Here is a 20,153-nt window from a genome sequence, read left to right as displayed (position 1 = left end):
ATTTAGATTTGTATCTTGTCATAGTTATCAAGATAGTATTTTACCTATGACTTTCACAATTTTGACTACAGTAGAAAATATACTTCTTTAAAGACATCTGCCTCTATAAATACATCTGACTCCAAACAACTAAACACATAATTTCCTCCTGTAATGCCCAGCTTCTTTAAAGTCTAAAACCTTAGGCCTCTTTTTGAGCCCTCTCAGGAACTACATGGTTTATTTGAATGGTTCTGGTATCACAATAAAGATAACACTCTGGAGATTATTTCAGATGTCTAATCAAAAAAGTCTATACTTAAGTTACTGAGTGAGAGTAAATGTATATGGCATGTAAAGGAAATAATTTTGGGCAAAATAAGATGCACATTTTAATCTGAATATTTATGAGAAGGTATGTAGCTGCAATCAAAAATACCTAGCAAACCACAGTTCAGAATTTGACCATTAGCTGTACCAAAATTCATGTTAAAAAAGGGAAGCACAGTTGTTTTAGATAGGTATGAAATAAAACAAATCAAGGTGAACCTAGAACCTAGCCATTTTGGCACTAATCTAATAATTGTTTTGGCTTTCATTTGGAAAACCCACCAAACATGCTTTTAATCATTCAAAAAAAGAACAATAACATACAATGAAACTAATACTTGTCTCCAAATGGAGCACATTTTTCAACAATAAAATTCAAAACAGAATTATAGAAAACTCAAATACAAAAAACAATTAACACCAATCCATCAGAGATAGGATAGACACAGGTAGAAACTGGTGTAGATTTGCTCAAAATATAATAACAAAATAATACCAATAAATCTGTCATAATAATTCAATTAAATTCAAAACTACTTTATTGTTGTAGTATGACAGTCTGATGAAGATGATGCTCAGGGTTCTCCATAATGTCCTTCATTTTATGAAGAATCCTTCTTTCCACAATGATCTCCAGAGGTTCCAGAGGAGTCCCCAGAACAGAGCCAGCCTTCTTTCTCAGCTTGTTGAGGTTTTTTAAGTCCCTGGCTCTGATACTGCAGCACCAGCAGATGATGGCAGAAGAGATCACACTCTCCACAACAGACTTATAGAAGATTTGCAGCATCTTCCTGCAAACATCGAAGGACCTAAGCTTCCTCCAGAAATACAGTCTCTGTCCCTTCTTGTAGACGGCTTCACAGTTGCATCTCCACTCCAGTCTGTTGTCCAGGTGGACACCAAGGGATTTATACTCCTCCACCACCTCCACTTCTTCCTTTACAGGAATAGGTCAAATAGTTTTTGACCTATTCCTGTTCACCTAAAATCTACAATCATCTCCTTTGTTTTATTCCTGTTCAAGGTGATTTGATTGTTTCTACACCGTGCCACAAAGCAGTCCACCAGCTTCCTGTACTCAGCTTCTTGTCCATCTCTGATCCACCCCAAAACTGCAGAATCATCGGAGTGTTTCTGCAGGTGACAGGAGTCTGTCTTGTACTGGAAGTCTGAGGTGTACAGAGTGAAAAGGAATGGTCAGAATACAGTACCTTATGGTGCTCCTGTGCTGCTGACTACCTGGTCAGACACACATCCATTCAGTCTCACACACTGTGGTCTGTTTGGTCAGGTAGTCTTTGATCCAGGAGATTGTTGAGGCCTCCACCTGAGTGTTCTGGAGTTTCTGACAAAGTAAATTTGGTGCGATTGTGTTAAATGCAGTGGAGAAATCAAAGAACATGATCCTCATAGTGCTGCTGGCTTTGTCCAGATGGCAGCAAGTAGCAAACTAAAGGGGGTCCTGATAGTTTATCATTGCTTACTCAGGTGGGGCAACAGGAGTCTCTCCAGGACATTCATGATGTGGGATGTCAGGGAATCAGGTCTATAGTCATTGAGGACTGATGAGTGAGTTTTCTTTGGTACCAGAACAAGACAGGAAGTCTTCCACAACACTGGAACCTTTTTCTGGGCCAGACTAAGATTGAAGAGGTGCTGCAGAATCCCACAGAGCTGCTCTGCACAGGACTTCAGGATTCTAGGGTTTGTTATTGGGGAAGCATCTCACGGTTCTAGTGGAGATGGTGTTATCCACACAGAGGTTTATACAGTTGGGTACACACTCAGTCATGGCATTGCTGTCCTTTCCATGTGGTTGGCACATTACGTCCCAGTCTGTATTCTCAAAGCAACCTTGCAGAGCTCACAGTCCTCTTTATTACAGGTTGCCTCTGAACAAGGGGCTTATACTTTGAGCAGAGAAAAAAAGACTGTAATCTGATTTGCCTAGAGGAGGTCTTGCTTTAGAGATGGTGGAGTCCCAGACACCTCTCTGATAGAGCAGCGGACAAACATTAAAACATTGAAAGTGTAGCAGAGAGTGAATCATGTTTAAAATCACCAGATATTGTCACAAACGCATTGGGGTGTTGTGTCTCCAGCTTAGCAACAACTGAGCTGATGGCATCACATGCAGTGTCTGCAACAGCTAAAGGTGGAACCTAAACTGTGGCCAAAATAACACTGGTGAACTCTGGGTAAATAATATGGATGAAAACTTGCTGCTTGCTTTAGAGATGTTTGAGGCCTTGACATTTGTATATAACAAATCCAAGTTTTTATTTTCTCTGGTAGAGCAGCAGAAAAATGTTGAAATGTTGGACGGGTAGCAGAGTGTAAAGCCTGGTTAAAATCACCAGATATTGCTACAAATTCATTGGAGGTTTGTGTTTGTAGCAACAACTGAGCTGATGGCATCACATGCAGTGTCGGCAACACAAACGTAAACTGTTGCCAAAATAACACTGGTGAACTCTCTGGGTAAATAATATGGACGAAAACTTACTGCTAACAGTTCAATATCTGGACCGCAGAGATGACACTTCACAGTAACATGCCCTGGATTACACCATCTGTTGTTCACAAGTACTGCTATTCCACCTCCTCTACGTTTGCCGCTCCTCTTTAAATCTCTGTCTGCCCGTATGGTCAGAAAGCCTGTCAGAGAGACACTAGAGTCGGGGATATGATCTTGCAGCCATGTTTAAAACACATGATACTACATTCCCTATACTCTGGCTGGGTCCTTTGAAGGGCTTGGAGTTCATTTAACTTGTTTCCCAACGATATCACATTTCCCATCATAATCAATAAAAGAGATGGTTTGAACTTCCTCCTTGCCTCTCTTCTCTTTGCTCCTTCTCTGCATCCACGGTTTCTCCTTTTGAACTCATCAGAGATTTGGGGTTGAAGTATTACTTGAGCTTTTGAGATATTAATCAGCTACTCATGGTTGTAAGAAACAACCCCGTTGCCATGGTGATGCATCATAAAAAATATCCAAAAGTAGAAAAGTATTAAGGAAAGTCCTTCCAGCTGCACAGTATCCGATACCGGAGAGGACAGTCATCAAAAAAATTATATCCACTACGAGAAATTTGAGTTCCTAAAAAGAACCAATCAGACTGAAAAATAACTACTAGAGCTACCAACCTGCTTCCAACTTGAGTGGAGCAATTCTAGGAATTAATAACAACAAAACCAAACTGTCCAGGTCTGTGTGATTCTTTATAATCAATATAATCAATAATTACAGACCTTTCTGATGGTGGGATTTCATATTTAGGATCACTGGTATCAACCTGAAAACAGTAAATTCTCCTTGCTGAGGAAGAGTCAGCAGAACACAAGCTGGTTCCACTAGCAGCTGCCAACTTATCCAGCAACTTCACAGCATTGAAAAACATCTTGTTCTTGCCTGCCATTGTTCTCTCAAGATGTAAAAGATGAGTTGAAGTACCATGAAAAAATATTCCTCCATCCACTCTGTTCAGTAATCTAGTGAGACATTTTAAGTTGCGCAAGACACTTTCTCAGGAGCCTATTTACCTATTTGGATGTTTGAAACATCCATCAAACCATTGCTAATAGTATCTGGGGGTGTTTACAAAACTCACAGAGCAAACATCATCTCTTAATCATAACAAGGGTAATGCATTTACCATAAAGCAAGGGAATGTAGCTACACAGTTTTCTACAAGGTATAGAGACAAAAAAAAAGCTACAAACAGTCCGGAATCATGACAGTGTGTGACAATGGGTTATAGGACCAAGTGGAAATATATAGTTATATACTATACTATCGTGATCATAAAACAGCAAAGGTAAGATGTTATTTGTGTTTCTGGCTTTATGAAATAGGCCTTATTTTTCCTCTTCTTTGAAACCCTTTCATTATCTTCCAGCTCCCTAAAATAAAGCAAAAGGTAGGTAGTTTGTCCTCCCCACGGCCCCGTTTCCTGGTTATCGCAACACCCAAGTTGACTCTGCAGACCCCAAACACACTCACATGCCAGAGCGGACAGCGGGAGAATGAGTTGCATTAACTGGAAAAATAGCAATAATGTATTGTAGTGCAGGTAAATGCTGTTTTCACATCTTTTTCATCTGTGCCGGGCTTTAAGCTAATTTTTACATATGCGATTTCTGACCAGGAAAGATCATAGTTTTACACTGAGCCTGTCTGAATTGGCTCATGTGTGGCTTTTCTTTTAAACAGAGTTTAAAGGAAGTTTTTTATTGACTATGATATTGTCATTTTGATGTTACGTAAGCAAAATGCACTTTTCTTTGGATCGGTTTAAAAGTACAAGTTATTCAAAGAATTTAAGGTATTCAAAATTTGTATGGTTAAAGTGTTTAGCCTAATTTTGCTGCTGCTCATATGTAATCCTATAATAATTGTATACATTTATACTGTTTACAATTGGTCTGCATTACACAGTGTGGTGGGTTGCCCGTTGGGCATATTTTCATAGAGCTGGTTGCTTGTTTCTCTTGTAGGATCTGGCAACACTGGCAACACTGGCTGCTGGTTCAGTAAGATTTGCATATAGAGTTTTGGCCTTCATTTTTTGGTCCCTGCTCCTGAGCAGGTATGACACAGCTGAGTAGGGACTGCATGAACAGACCATTAGCTGTTCACTGATGAGATGAAATGAGAGGAGAAATAAAAAGGTTTTCCAAGAGGTAGTGCAGGGAAAAGTTAATAATACTCAAGGGTGACTACAATAATATTAAGGACCACAATGGCCGGAGCGAGTCAAACTGAAATATAATTTAAATATTTACAAATCATAAACCACGCCTGAAGGTTGAAAAAAAAGAAAAAGGACACATCAGCTTTCTGAATTAGACACAGGTAGGGGGCGCTGTATTTAATAACACCCTAAACCAGCTGATCACAGAAATCAGCTGTTCAGACACAAATCCATTTCCCCAAAACACACAAAACAATGCCACCATAAACAGCATTTTTGTTTGGAAAATGCATTGAGGGTCCTTAAGCAAACCACAGTTCGCAGGAGGAGGGAGCAGGCAGTGAGCAGCTGCCAATAATCAGACTGCCTTCATCGGATCAACCAGGAGGAAGACCCTGCTGAATCCGTGGAGCATGAATATCCAATATCCAACCTAAGTCTGCGGTTTTGCACTTTAAAATCCTTATCCTTGTTATTGCCATGGATGATACAAAACTTCCTCATAAAGCCCAAAATTGTAACTTCTTCAGACAAACTTTGGAGCTTCCCCTGTCCAGACAGCAGCGTCTTTCCTCTCTGCTTCTCCTGTCACACCCCCCTCACATCAGAACCCCTGAGCCTTATTTTATAGGTTCTGGCTGGGATGTGGTCCTGATAATTATTCCAGTGGATCATTTTATGCATGACATAAACATTCTTGCATGCACAATTATACAAACATTATTTGTATATTGTTTATTAATGTTTTTATTGTTTCACGCAGATTACTTTAATGTGGCAATGTCACACAGTAACATTATGTAAAGTCAACAAGTACCGAGTAGAGAGACAGGTATACATAATCTCTGAACAGGTGTACTTGTCAGATATATTGCCTGTGCACAGTAGGCAAGTAACAGACGGTGTAAAACCCATCCTGAACATCCGTTGACCTGTATTGTGTAGTCAATGAAGGATTTTGTATTGTATTAATTGTAAACTAGGATTATTAGTAATTTAAAAAGTTCTTAAACATATGTGAGACCAGACATTTTGGTCAAAGTTAACTGATAAATCTGCCCCCCATTTCATAATAGCGACGGGGGAGGGATATTGATTCATATGTTTTAGATAGTAATTTGGGGGGGTGTTAAGATTACGGATCTCTAATATACTTGATGACGTTTTAACCCAAGATAATTGAACGTACGTTTATTTTTTTTAAATAGATTGAATTTGTTGATATTCTATGGCTAGTTGATTGGTGAGCTCTCAAAGGTATGTGGATATTAAGGAATCGGGAAGATAGGATGGGGCTAGACCATTAAAAACGTTAAAAGTGAATGTATGATTGTGACTGTGTGTGCCTGTTTTTTGTGTCAGGTTAGGTCTTGGAATGCTTTCTCTCCTGGATCCCCATCAAATGTGGGGCCTATTTTCTCCCGGCCACACTACCTGCCGGTGGTTGGCTTCTCTGCCCGCTGGTGTACTTGCGGTTCTCGGTGTCCGGGGCAGGGTGCTTTGGTGTGTGCCGGCTCACTCCTGATGGCTGCTTGCCGGGGGCCTGGACCCCTGGGCTCTGTTGGGCCTCTGCTTGGGGAGTGATATGTCCCAGGGTCTCAGGTCTCTGAGTCCATGTCTCGATGTGCTCTGGCGTAGACGGCTGCTGGCGGGGCCTGTGGGCTTGTCGCTGCAGCTACCTGGGGCTTCTGCACTGTGGCTGCTGGGTGGTTCCCCTTGGACTCTCCCCAGCTCTTCTCTGGGGGGGCGATGGTTGTCCTGGGGTTCCTTTGCTCTGGGGGGCCTTTGGATGTCTATGACTCGGATCTCCTCTGTATCGGTCCCAGGTCCAGGGGGGCAGGTCTGTGGCTCCTCAAACTGGCTATTTCATTTTTTTTTTATGGAGAAACGTTGCATACACAAGCGCGCTCACACTCAGATCCACAGGTGTTTGGATTCCAGTGTTAACAGATACACAAATGTTCTATATTGAGCCGCATTTACCACTAAATACATCTTGCATTTACAAGTACCGTGCACCTTTCGGTAAAAAAGCTGGAGATATGAATGCTTCTGCAGGTGTAGAAGCAAGCAGGGTGTTATCTTATATTCTCTTCACCCTTCTTTCTCTCCTCCATTCTTTTGTCCTTCTCTCCCCTTTTCCTTTTTTGCCCCACCTCTTGCTCTTTCGTGCTTCTTATTTTTTTCCTTTTCGTTTCTGTTCCATGTCCATAACAATTGAAATAATCCCAAAGCAGTTTGTAATAAACTATGAATCTGAAAAATCGTATTTAATATTTAATATTAATATTTTATTAAATAACATTTTGGTCTGTTAAGGGTTGTCCTGTGAATACCAGCCCAATAAGACGGTGGTATTAGGACAAAATTGAAAGGGACGAGGCAAGCTCTGACATTATTGAACAGCAAAACTCTGTACACACATGGAATGAATTCACACAATTTCTTAAAATACAAGAATTTATTAACAAAAATAAGTCAACTCAAGTCAAACATATTTCAATCAACAAACTCTTTACTATGCTAAAACAATCCAACTAAACTACCAAGCAGAATGAAAGAATAAGGAAGACTAATGTGCTATGTACAATATAAACAAGTTGATTAAAGATGATTGAAAATCATGACCAAAAGAGTGATGCAACATTACCATGCCATGTTTATGTTTGAGAACCAAGGATTATCTTGAAGAATCCGGAAGTGAAGTTAAGTTAGTCTTGGAACCAACTTAGGCAATAATCAGCACCCCTTTAGACAACCATTCACAATGCAAGATCAGATAAAATAAGGAAATGGTAAAATATTTAAGGAAATATTTTGGAAAAGAGCCAAATCTTTCTGGAGAAATGGGGCTTAATGGTGTTTACTTAGTTATCAAGTTTAGTAAAATAATGTTTAGGGAACAATTATTTACTGGATTGAAAACTAACAACCTTTTTGGGTAAATATTCTTTAGCAGCAAGCATGTGTTCTTAGCTATTAGCAGTTAAAGCTAACAAAAGAAGCAGATAGCTTAGCACCAGAATCAAACACACACCTATAAAAATACCATCAATAAGGATTAAAATGCATAAGTGCGGACGGCGCGTTATAACCAATCTTCTGTTTAAAATCACCCTTCAAGTAAAGTTTGTCTTAACTTTAAAAAGACACAAACACAGAACACAAAACTGAGCAGGTGGTGAGCAGGTAGCCTGCTAGGACCAAGATAGCGGAGTTCAACACAAACAAAACCAAATTTCATAAAATGAAAAACGTACAGATCATTTCATCCTAAATCTCTCTCTGCTCAAACCTAACCTCTGAACCATACTGAGGAAAAGCTGTCCAGGGTGGAGAAGTTTGAAGAAATGTCCACAGTCAACAAACGGTTAGCTACAGCTAACCTCCTTAGCTGTGGGGAGTGGCTTGTTCTGTCGGTCCACCACACTGCATGTTACCGTAACCACGGTGATGCGGCTCCTGTTGTCCTTCTTTCAGACCAGGAAACTGCTCCACTCGGCGTCATGCTGGGAACTCTCTATAACAGCTTGATTCTGTAGGTCTCAGAGAGAAAAGTCAAGCCAGGCTTGTACCTTAATTATCCTATTATGAATGAATCTACTGGATACACAAACAGTGATTCATTTGTACTTAACTCAGTGCATACTATCGATGATCGGATGACACTCTTGGATCCAGTTGAAGAGTTTATGCTTGTTTGCCAGCAAAGAGACGATTAGCGCGCCGCCTCTCTGGCCAGCCTCGCGGCGGAGTCCGATTGGAAGAGGCAGGATGTAGCAAGAGCGGTGCTTTTATTTGGACAGTGACATCACAGGAAGTCCGCAGTTACCCCGTTTCCTGGCTGTGCCGGAAGTAGGTTAATACAATTTATTTTGAAAGTTCCACGAAAGTCTGTACTGGCCTTTTCATGTTGTATCCATGGCTGTGGGTCTCCCAACACAGAGCTTTAAAGTGTCAGCTGTAATGCTCCACTTGTGAAAGTAAATCTGTTGGGCATTTTCTTGGCACTCAGACAACAATTCTGAACAATTCTGGAGCACTACTCTGCCAGACAGGACACGGTTTAAAAAAAAAAAAGAGGTGATCTAGCATTCGCTGTGGCCAGCCCAAGACTGTGGAATACCTTACCTCAACATGTCAGAGCGTAGAATCATTTGAATGTCTGTTAAAAACTGAACTCTTGTCTCAGGCCTTTGACTGATTGAACATGAGTTCTACAAGGTCTTAACTCTTCTGTCTTTTATGTAACAGGCTGAATCCTGGGTGGCTGGCTGGGCGCATGAAAGGTCCAGGTTCTTCTGACACCGGAGTTTGTCTCCCTGTGGTGCTCCTTTCTGTCAACTCTGGGGGTTCTTTAGCCATGGTCTCTGTTGTGGTGGTGTGGGTGGGGTGGGACAGGGCTTTGGCGCTGGTTCAAGCAGGGGATTATCCACCCTGCCCCCCGCGGCAGTTTTAATGCATTTGAGACACATAGGGACTGGAGGCTGAGGTTGTCATGATTCTGGTATCAGCAATATCGGCTCTCCGAAACAGCTCCTCCGTCCCTATCCGTGCACTTTGGATATACACACCTGCAGTCATACCATCTTTACACTGCAACACCTTAAAACAGACACACATGCATACACGACGAACTACAATGAGAGAGGGGTTGGGGTGGTGGGGGTCTGCTGCAGTGGTGTTTGTCTGGGGACTCGGGCCTCATCGCAGCATGGTGCGTCCTGGCTGGTGTGGACTGAGCTGGGCCCTGGTGGGTGTCCCACTCCCTGGACCTCCATGGGGCTGCCAGAATGCGTGTGATGGCACGGTACCCTCAACCTCCTCGGCCTTTCAGATTCACAGCTGATGTGGATTGCCAGTTGTTGTCTGGCAGGTTTGGGGTGCATGGGGCACTTAGTGCTTCCTGCTCCTTGGTATTGGGTGGATCTGCTACCAGCGGCTTTGGCAGGTTGTGGGCTTGACCTGCGCTGGGGACATGGTGGGTGAGTTGGGTAGGTGGGTTTGGTACCCTGCGTCTCTCCCTGAGATTCTCTGGTCTAGGGGCTGCTAACCCTGTGATTCACTGATGACCTGCCTCCATGTCGGGTGTATGATTACTCTTTGGGGGTGCCCGGTGTCTGCCTGGTTAGGGTTGCTGTGGCCTCTGGATGCCAAGGCTATCTGCTCTTTGTTTCTCTTGGGTTCAGCAAAGTAACCCCTCTTCTCATCATTGTAACATCTTCGCAATACCAGTTGACAAACCAGCGCACACACACACACACACACACACACACACACACACACACTCTTGTTTTGCTACATGTAGTGAGGACCATATGTTGACTCCCATTGACTTCCATTGATTTTCAGTCATTTTCAACCCTTTCTATGCCCTAACCCTGACAATAACCCTAAACCTAACTATTACCAGTGCATGCTTAACCCTAACCTTAACCTAAACTCAATTCACATCTTAGTCCTAAACCTAACCAGCAAAATGTCCTCACTTTGGTACAAACGGTCCTCAATTTGATGGTGAAATCTCACTGTGATGCCAAGACAGGAACACACACACACACACACACATAACAAAACAAAACAAAACAATGTAAAATGAAAGGGAAATTTGGAAAAGAAACTCTTTTCTGGTATTTATTTACATTTTATTAAAATATAGACTGTTTGATTTATACCCTTTTCAATAATCAATGGAAAAATCTTTATGGAGTTACAGCAATCAAAGCCTTCTAATAATTGCTAAGCAGATTTTGTCAAGTCTCATCTGATATTCTGACGGTTTATCTTTAGTGATGAAGTCCAGGTCTTTCAGGTTGGTAGGCTTTTTTGCAGTTATTCTAATCTTTAGCTCTCTTCACAAATCCTCTATCAGATTCAAGTCAGGCTTCTGGCTCTGCAGCTCTAACATGTTATTATTACATCCAGTAAAAATAAACATGTCTGCAAAATTTAAAGTACTAAACATAAATCAGCCAGTGTTATGAATTTATTTGAGTTTAACTGTAATTTTCTCCCCAAATAACTATAGCTTGTATTTTCTTTGTTTACTCTTTTTTTCTCACTTATTAACTTTTTGACATCAAAGAGAAGTGAGACAGATGAAATACATCTTCAATATATCAATGTAATATATCTTCAAAACAAAAAAACAAGTAAACATGCATAATTTGGTACAGCCTAATTTAATTGGCTTCCCTTCACAACATAGATGTCCAGTTTTGGCAACTGGGCATCTCCAAGGTCTCCAGCAGTGCCAGACTCTTTCTGTCTAGTGTAGCCCATTGAGGCTTTGCCCAGGCCGAGCCCCAAAGGCAAAGGCGCAACTGGATTCCAAGTGCATGCCAACAAGTCTCTAGCCCAGTTCTGGCTCCTGGAAAAGGTCACAATAACTGTAGTCTAGGCAAAGTACTCTGTCACTTGTTTTTGAAATCATCCTAAAAGTCTGATCTCACACTCAACATCAAATTGACATGGGGACTTCTAGGGCAGAACTGTCCTAGAGTGGAGAGGCTGCTTCTCCACAATGAAAGGGGGCAGTTGAGGTGTTTTCTTGCATCTGTTAAGGATGGCTTGTGGAGAGACCTCTAGGTAGTTCTGGGTCGTTACCCTGCCTGAATCTCTTTCTACTTTCTAGTATGAAAACGGAAGTGTTTTACTTCTATGATGGGTCTGTTCAATCACAGCAGACTTTTTTCCTATTATGAAATCTAACTTATGCAGAACTTCTGTCAATTCTTCTTTGATTTCTTGAGGTTAGGTAATGCTCTGAAAGTATGACTTCATTTAGTTAAGTTGGTCTAAAGCTGTGGACACACTACCCAACTTTCACAGTCTTCACAGATTTTAAAAAGTCTTGGAGTTCACACTAAAATAATATTTTTTAGCATGTTTTGGTTTCAAGACTGACAGCCCAGGGATCACACACACCTCTGCCTGGTGAGGGATCACAGACATGATTTGTCAAACCAACTAAAGGGAGCTGAACGTACCAAACTCTTGTAAGGTATTACATTTTGAAGAAAAACATACCAGTAGGTGGCGGTAACGGAAGATAATTTCAGAATTGGAATGGCTATATTTCTATTCTGCTGCCCGCTAAATTAGTAAAAAATTTAAGTCAAAATACTTAAAGTGAGTTTCTCAACTGTGGTTTTTATATTACTCTTATTGAGAGTTTGGATAATTTATTTTTTCGATGACTTTCCCCAACTAGTACAGACCGATACAGATTTCCCCGGTAGGGAATCAGGGAGAAAATTGGGCAGAAAATTGTGAAGTGTGTCCCCATTTTCAGTCTCATGATGTTTATTACTTTTGTTGTTCAGCTTATTTTCTATGTCACTTAATATTTGCCATATTTTCTTTGTATTAATGTCTGTGATTAAATTATGGTTTAATTGAAAACTGCTGTACTTGTTCGTCTTTCTTGGCTTTACCTCATTTTGTCTGAACCTGGAATATCTCGTGTCTAGTTGCTAGTTTTCGGTTCTACTGTGTGGTTTTGTATTTGACCAGTCACCATGATGTCCTTTAGTTACCCTTATTGGGTGAGGAAAATGGTGCATACCTGCTTTCTTTCTGGTCTTGGAGTTGTTGTTGTTCATCGTCATTTTCTTCGCCTTTTTAACACGCTGGTATCTCAGTGCATCACTCCTCTCAGACCCCAAATGGGCGCTCGACGCACCTCGACGTTTTCTAAATGAAGCGAACAGAGAAAGGGAAAACACACGGGTAACTCTAGGCCGATTGTGGTCAACAGTGTGTTTGTGCATTAAGGAGAGCACAACACTCCCCGCCCCCCAGCACTACTTAAGCTATAAAACGGTGCAACACATTACCAAAGGGTCAATATGAGTTACTTCAATAAGTTTAGTTTAAGATCCAGTAAAAGATTAGCTTTACAACATTTACAATCTTGAACATCATATGGAATAAAGCAAATATATTTAATTTATTATGAAAACTCTGGTTAAATTTAAATATACATTAATTTGATGCATCTTGAAATATTATTTTCATTGAATAGTATAATCAATATTTTGCTCATATTTATACAAACAATATATATCCAAGTAAAGCAAAGTATTTCCTAACTTAAATCACCAATGGACCCCTTATAGTGAAGATTAGATCACTGAATGATGCTTTACCAAGTATACATAAATACAACATTTAAACGGGCCTTCAACTGTTGGTTTCAGAGGAAAATTATTCCAGGAGATTTTCAATAATGAGAAATATTAATTACAAAATGTATGAAAGAGTTTCTAATTGGATATTTACTGTGTGGATGAAGCAACGCCACTCCGAAAATAACAGTTGTATATAGGCTTTCTTGTTTAGTATATATTCATCAACTTCCTCCTGTTAATGGAGGCACATAGAATATGGCAGCCCACAGATTTCTGCCACAAACACACAGAAAAGGATTAGCATTGCAAAGAGGACATCTTCCCACCGTGGCTGCGGAGAGAAACCAAATGTTGTTAGTAGAGGGGGAGAATCACAGCTGAGCGACAAAGCATCATCAATATGTGTTCATAGACATGGATACTGTCTACAATGGGCTTCACCATGCTGACAGGGGGAGAGATGGCGGAAGGGGAAAATGACTACTCAGGAACAGTCACATCATGAAAAATAAGCCAAAGAAATGCGAAGCACCAGGACAACAAATATAACAAGATTCTTTCCATATAATTGTTTTAGTTTTGAAACGGAGAAGCAATATTTAGCAATGGCATGCATGGCAGTTTGCACATGGAACATGACTTTAAAGGGGAATACATTCAAAAGCACTTCATTGGGCATTTCGGTCTATTAGTAGGGTATTGTTGACCCCTTAAGTGCCCGACTTCTGCAAAATATTTGTTCCTTAGAATAAAATCAAGTTGGTAAGTATCTATGGCAGGACACAGAGAAATCTGTTCTGCAGTCCAAGCTTACAAGTTCGAATGCACAGTTGCTATATGCATAGCATTATGTACATCCATGTGTCAACCAACAATAAGTCTCAGTTGTTGGGCTCAACAGATGCATGGGGTGATTGCTGATCTAGACTTCATTTGCTCAATAGCTTTTCAAAATCTGGGAAAATGTGTCTGCATTTTCAACACAAAAACTGAAAAACTTCTTAAACTTAGTTGAGAGTTATAAATGTTATAAATGTGCATCATCACTGCCAACAAAAAGCAACACCCTTCCTACTTCACAGTTGGGAAATGTAAAATGAAAAAATATTGTGAGCTAAAGTAACGACCCCATTGGCCCATACCTAAAAACGGCCACACCAATCTACGCTACGATTATTTATGCAGTATTTTAAGAGTAAACGTTTAAATGTACAGTGTTTCATAAGTTCAATTCAAATCAAAAATATTATATTAATTCCAAAGGGAAATTAAATATTCCAAATGCCTAACATATTTAACATTTAAAATATTTAAGGATTTTTAACAATAAAATGAAAACGTTCTCATGGGTTTTCCAACTAAAGGGTTTCAGTTGTTCAGGTTTTTCCATATCCAGACAGCCAGCTCAAAGTCATGCCATTTTGTGAATAAAAATGTCTCTTCTGCTAAATGTTTGACCCTCCCTTTGTTGTACTGAGTTTCTGCAGATGATCATAGTGCAGGGAAACAGCAAAAGTCACTGTCTTATTATACCTGCAAACAGATGTCTACATACCAGGGCCTGTATTTACAAAAATTCTCGGAGTCCTCTCAGAGAGCTTCTATCTTAGCCAAAAAAGTACTGCCAAAAAGTCCTGGCTTAAGAGTCATTAGGTTCGCTGCTGAGAGTGACTCTGAGTGAGGAGACTACAGAAATTCCTAACTTAGTGAGGAGGTGTGGTTTACCCGAGTGACGCTGTCTTCTAAGAGCTGTGATTGGTTGGTAAACGAAACAAAAAATAAAACTAATGCACTCCAAGTAATCAATGGCGAAAAATTAACCAATGATAGAATTTAAACTGGATTTAGAAATGTGTAAATAATGATGATGAACTTAGCAAAATTAAATTAACTGTCACACAGCATCAACATGTTTGAAAATTCTGCATTTTATTGTGATCTCCTTCTTGTTTAATGAGGTTTAGTTTGGTAAAATGACCAAAACTACACGAAGAAAAAAAGGTGGAGAAGCCGAACTGAACAGAGGAGTAGAGCCTGCTGGTGGAGGAGAAGAGAGCACCAGCCTGAAATGTGAGCAGTGCTGGTGCCTGCTGCAATCAAACTAGAGAGGAGACTGCAGCACACCAGCGAACTTCTCCACAGATGGGGAGCGTTGTAGATGACCATTTAGGCTTAGGCTGCTGACATCATCATGTACAATAAGCAAATACTTCACCTCATTTACATCTTCATTATATGTATATAGTGCTTAAGTTATTGTACTGTTGTCTAGAGTTTGTATGTATGTGTCGTGGGTCGCAGGGAAGCTGGTGCCTATCTCCAGCAGTCTATGGGCGGGAGGCGGGGTACACCCTGGACAGGTCGAAATACCCCTGGCCCCGGGAGTCGAACCCAGGACCTTCTTGCTGCAAGGCAACAGTGCTACCAACTGGCACCACTGGCCCTATATATATTAATATATACAGTGGTTGGACAATGAAACTGAAACACCTGTCATTTTAGTGTGGGAGGTTTCATGGCTAAATTGGACCAGCCTGGTAGCCAGTCTTCATTGATTGCACATTGCACCAGTAAGAGCAGAGTGTGAAGGTTCAATTAGCAGGTTAAGAGCACAATTTTGCTCAAAATATTGAAATGCACACATTATGGGTGACATACCAGAGTTCAAAAGAGGACAAATTGTTGGTGCACCTCTTGCTGGCGCATCTGTGACCAAGATAGCAAGTCTTTTTGATGTATCAAGAGCCACGGTATCCAGGGTAATGTCAGCATACCACCAAGAAGGATGAACCACATCCAACAGGATTAACTGTGGACGCAAGAGGAAGCTGTCTGAAAGGGATGTTTGGGTGCTAACCCAGATTGTATCCAAAAAACATAAAACCACGGCTGCTCAAATTATGGCAGAATTAAATGTGCACCTCAACTCTCCTGTTTCCACCAGAACTGTCCGTCGGGAGCTCCACAGGGTCAATATACACGGCCGGGCTGCTATAACCAAACCTTTGGTCACTCATGCCAATGCCCAACGTCGGTTTCAATGGTGCAAGGAGCGCAAATCTTGGGCTGTGGATAATGTGAAACATGTATTGTTCTCTGATGAGTCCACCTTTACTGTTTTCCCCACATCCGGGAGAGTTACGGTGTGGAGAAGCCCCAAAGAAGCGTACCACCCAGACTGTTGCATGCCCAGAGTGAAGCATGGGGGTGGATCAGTGATGGTTTGGGCTGCCATATCATGGCATTCCCTTGGCCCAATACTTGTGCTAGATGGGCGCGTCACTGCCAAGGACTACCGGACCATTGTTGAGGACCATGTGCATCCAATAGTTCAAACATTGTATCCTGAAGGCGGTGCCGTGTATCAGGATGACAATGCACCAATACACACAGCAAGACTGGTGAAAGATTGGTTTGATGAACATGAAAGTGAAGTTGAACTTCTCCCATGGCCTGTACAGTCACCAGATCTAAATATTATTGAGCCACTTTGGGGTGTTTTGGAGGAGCGAGTCAGGAAACACTAAAACTCCTCCTAACTACTCTTAACATTTCCTCACCTTAGGAGTTCTCTTAAAGCCTAAGATGCTTCGTCAATAACGTTTATCTTACTGAGGGAGAAATTCTAAAATTAATCTTAGATCACTAAGAGCTACTTTTAGTCTTAGGATTCTTTGTAAATACGGGCAAAGAAGTCTAACTTAGAAATACTGTTTTCAATACCAGCCTCTACATGTGAATTCTCCTTACACTATGGAACTGCATTTCTGATTCCTGATCAGTATTTGTAAGCAAGTGGTAAGGGAGTGTTACACATTGTGTTACATTCTAGAATTGTGCCGCTCAAGGTGGCAGCAGGTTGGAGTAGCTCTGTTACTTTTGAATCTGATTTATTCTTTTTTGGGAACTCTTCCTCTTGTGGTGGATACAGTTGATTTTTTTTGGACGACTGTCCTCTCCGTTGTCAGATGCTGTGCAGCTTGGAGAATTTTTCCTAATACTTTTCTACTTTTGGACATTTGTTATGATGCATTGCCATGGCAACGGGGTTGTTTCTTACAACCGGGAGCAGCTGATCAATATCTCAAAAGCTCAAATAATACTTCAACTACAACCCCAAATCCCTGATGAGTTGAAAAGGAGACGCCGTGGATGCAGAGCAGGAGCTAAGAGAAGAGAGAGAAGGAGGAAGTTCAAACCATCTCTTCCGTCGATCATGATGGGCAATGTGAGATGGTTGGGAAACAAGTTGGATGAACTCCAAGCCCTACAAAGGACCCAGCCAGAGTACAGGGCATGCAGTATTATGTGTTTTACTGAGACATGGCTGCAGGATTATATCCCCGACTCCAGTGTCTCTCTCCCAGGCTTTTTAACCATACGAGCAGACAGAGATTTAAAGAGGAGCGGCAAATGTAAAGGAGGTGGACTGGCAGTACTCGTCTACAAGAAGGGACAGAGCAGACTGTACTTCTTGAGGAAGCTTAGGTCCTTTGGTGTTTGCAGCAAGGTGCTGCATATCTTCTATAAGTCTGTTGTGGAAAGTGTGATCTCTTCTGCCATCATCTGCTGGGGAAGCAGCATCAGAGCCAGGGACTTACAAAAGCTCAACAAGCTGATAAAAAAGGCTGGTTCTGTTCTGAGGACTCCTCTGGAACCTCCGGAGATCATTGTGGAAAGACGGATTATTTATAAAATGAAGAACATTATGGAGAACCCTGACCATCCTCTTCATGAGACTGTCCTACAACAACAATAAAGTAATTTTGAATTTAATTGAATTATTAATGACAGATTTATTGGTATTATTTTGTTATTATATTTTGAGCAAATCTACACCAGTTTCTACCTGTGTCTATCCTATCTCTGATGGATTGGTGTTAATTGTTTTTTGTATTTGAATTTTCTATAATTCTATGAGTGTCTTCAGTCGGAGGCTTCTTCAGATGTGCTGTAAGACGGAGCGCTACAGGAGATCCTTCCTGCCCACAGCCATCAGCATCTTCAACGGCTCTTTGAGGAAACCCTCATAATGGGCTACAACAACATTTAATTTCCCTTTGAGATTAATAAAGTATTTCTGAATTGAATTGAATTTACGTTCCACCTTCCGCTGTTGCCAACACTGCATGTGATGCCATCAGCTCAGTTGTTGCTAAGCTATAGACCAAAAAAACCCCAATGTTTTTGTGGCAATTTCTGGTGATTTTAACCATGCTTCACTCTCTGCTACACTTCCAACGTTTCAAGCGTTTGTCAGCTGCTCTACCAGAGGAAAAGAAAAACGTTGGATTTGTTTTATGCAAATGTCAAGGACTCATACATCTCTACAGCAAGACCTCCTCTAGACAAATCAGATCACAATCTCGTTTTTCTCTGCTCGAAATATAAGCCCCTTGTTCAGATACAACCTGTAATAAAGAGGACTGTGAGAAAATGGTCACAGGAAGCTGAAGAAGCCCTGCAAGGTTGCTTTGAGGCTACAGACTGGGACGCACTGTCAGCCACATGGAGAGGACATCAATGCCATGACTGACTGTGTAACCGACTATATAACTTTCTGTCTGGATAACACCATCCCTACCAGAATCGTGAGATGCTTCCCCAATAACAAACCCTGAATCACCAGTGACCTGAAGGACCTGGAGATGACTGTAGATTTTAAGAGAAACAGGAATAAGTCAAACACTATTTCCATCATGGGAGAAGAAGTGGAGTTGGTGGAGGAGTATAAATACCTCGGTGTTCACCTGGACAACAGACTGGAGTGGAGATGCAACTGTGAAGCCGTCTACAAGAAGGGACAGAGCAGACTGTACTTCTTGAGGAAGCTTAGGTCCTCTGGTGTTTGCAGCAAGATGTTGCAAATCTTCTATAAGTCTGATTTCTTCTGCCATCATCTCCTGGGGAAGCAGCATCAGAGCCAGGGACTTAAAAAAGCTCAACAAGCTGATAAAGAAGGCTGGTTCTGTTCTGAGGACTCCTCTGGAACCTCTGGAGATCATTGTGCAAAGAAGGATTCTTCATGAAGAGAAGAACATTATGGAGAACCCTGTGCATCCTCTTCATGAGACTGTCCTACAACAACAGTGTCTTCAGTCAGAGGCATCTTCAGATCTGCTGTAAGACGGAGCGCTACAGGAGACCCTTCCTGCCCACAGCCATCAGCATCTACAACGGCTCTTTGAAGAAACCTGCATAATATGAGCTACAACAACATTTAATTTCCCATTGGGATTAATAAAGTATTTTTGAATTGAATTAAATAAGTCATTTTAAGCAGGATTTTTAGACACCAGATGGCGATACTGCAAATGCAAATGTTTTTGTATACTGACCTACAAGCAGTTGGAAGATGAAAGACAGTGAGGTGCTGTTATTTTAGTGCTAATCAACTTTTCCTGAAGCTGAGCTCAGTGTTCTTATGGTTTGATTTAAAAATTAGTGGGAAAAAATTATACTAACTCAGTAGGTTTAAGCCTGGCTCTAACATCATTTGTTGTTGGTTACCAAGCACTGCGACTGCAGTGACGAATACACTGTTGAAACAGAGTCATCAGCGGGAAAGAACAGAAAGCAAAATGGAGAAGTTGATATTGCGCGTTTCTGAATTACCTGACATTTTTGACACAAGTTCGAGACTGTACAGGGACATTGAGAAAAACTCAGCAGCATGGAAACAAATTTCCTGCCAACTAGGCATGTCAGGTGTGTTTTAAGTCAGACAGCTTATTTTAGGTTAGGCAATGAAAACTGATGCTGTGAAAACGGAGCTCTTTCAACAGCCTGAACTCCCCAAGCTTCTCTCTGGACCTGAAGGTTTCATGAATCCACAGCCTCATCTTCCTTGCTGCATACATGTTTGCTACTGACATCAATTGAATGGTGCCGCCAATCCAGCCAGCAGAGTGCCTTGGGGCGAACAGCCCACGTGGCGCGTGGCACAACTGCACTGAACCCAGCGGCAAGCACAACGCAAACTGCGTCCTGTCTGAAAGGCCCTTTAGAGTTG

The 20,153-nt window shown here is 41.3% G+C and overlaps 1 protein-coding gene across 4 annotated transcripts in view; it reads right to left on the bottom strand.

Annotated features, from left to right (window-relative positions):
* LOC124876431 (protein turtle homolog B-like) overlaps positions 1-20,153 on the bottom strand; it is a 211,011-nt gene that overhangs the window by 10,174 nt on the left and 180,684 nt on the right. For 3 of the 4 annotated variants that reach the window (XM_047379184.1, XM_047379185.1, XM_047379187.1), the window contains exon 19: positions 12,577-12,704. In XM_047379184.1, the coding sequence (XP_047235140.1) occupies positions 12,577-12,704 (128 nt within the window). Of the gene's footprint in view, positions 1-10,704; positions 11,380-12,576; positions 12,705-20,153 lie in introns of those variants that run through there. The other variant, XM_047379186.1, reaches the window with a different exon arrangement.

This window comes from Girardinichthys multiradiatus, chromosome 11, assembly GCF_021462225.1.
Source record: "Girardinichthys multiradiatus isolate DD_20200921_A chromosome 11, DD_fGirMul_XY1, whole genome shotgun sequence".
Lineage (NCBI taxonomy): Eukaryota > Metazoa > Chordata > Actinopteri > Cyprinodontiformes > Goodeidae > Girardinichthys > Girardinichthys multiradiatus.
Note: the sequence above shows the minus strand (reverse complement) of the source record. Positions and strands in the feature narration are given on the sequence as shown.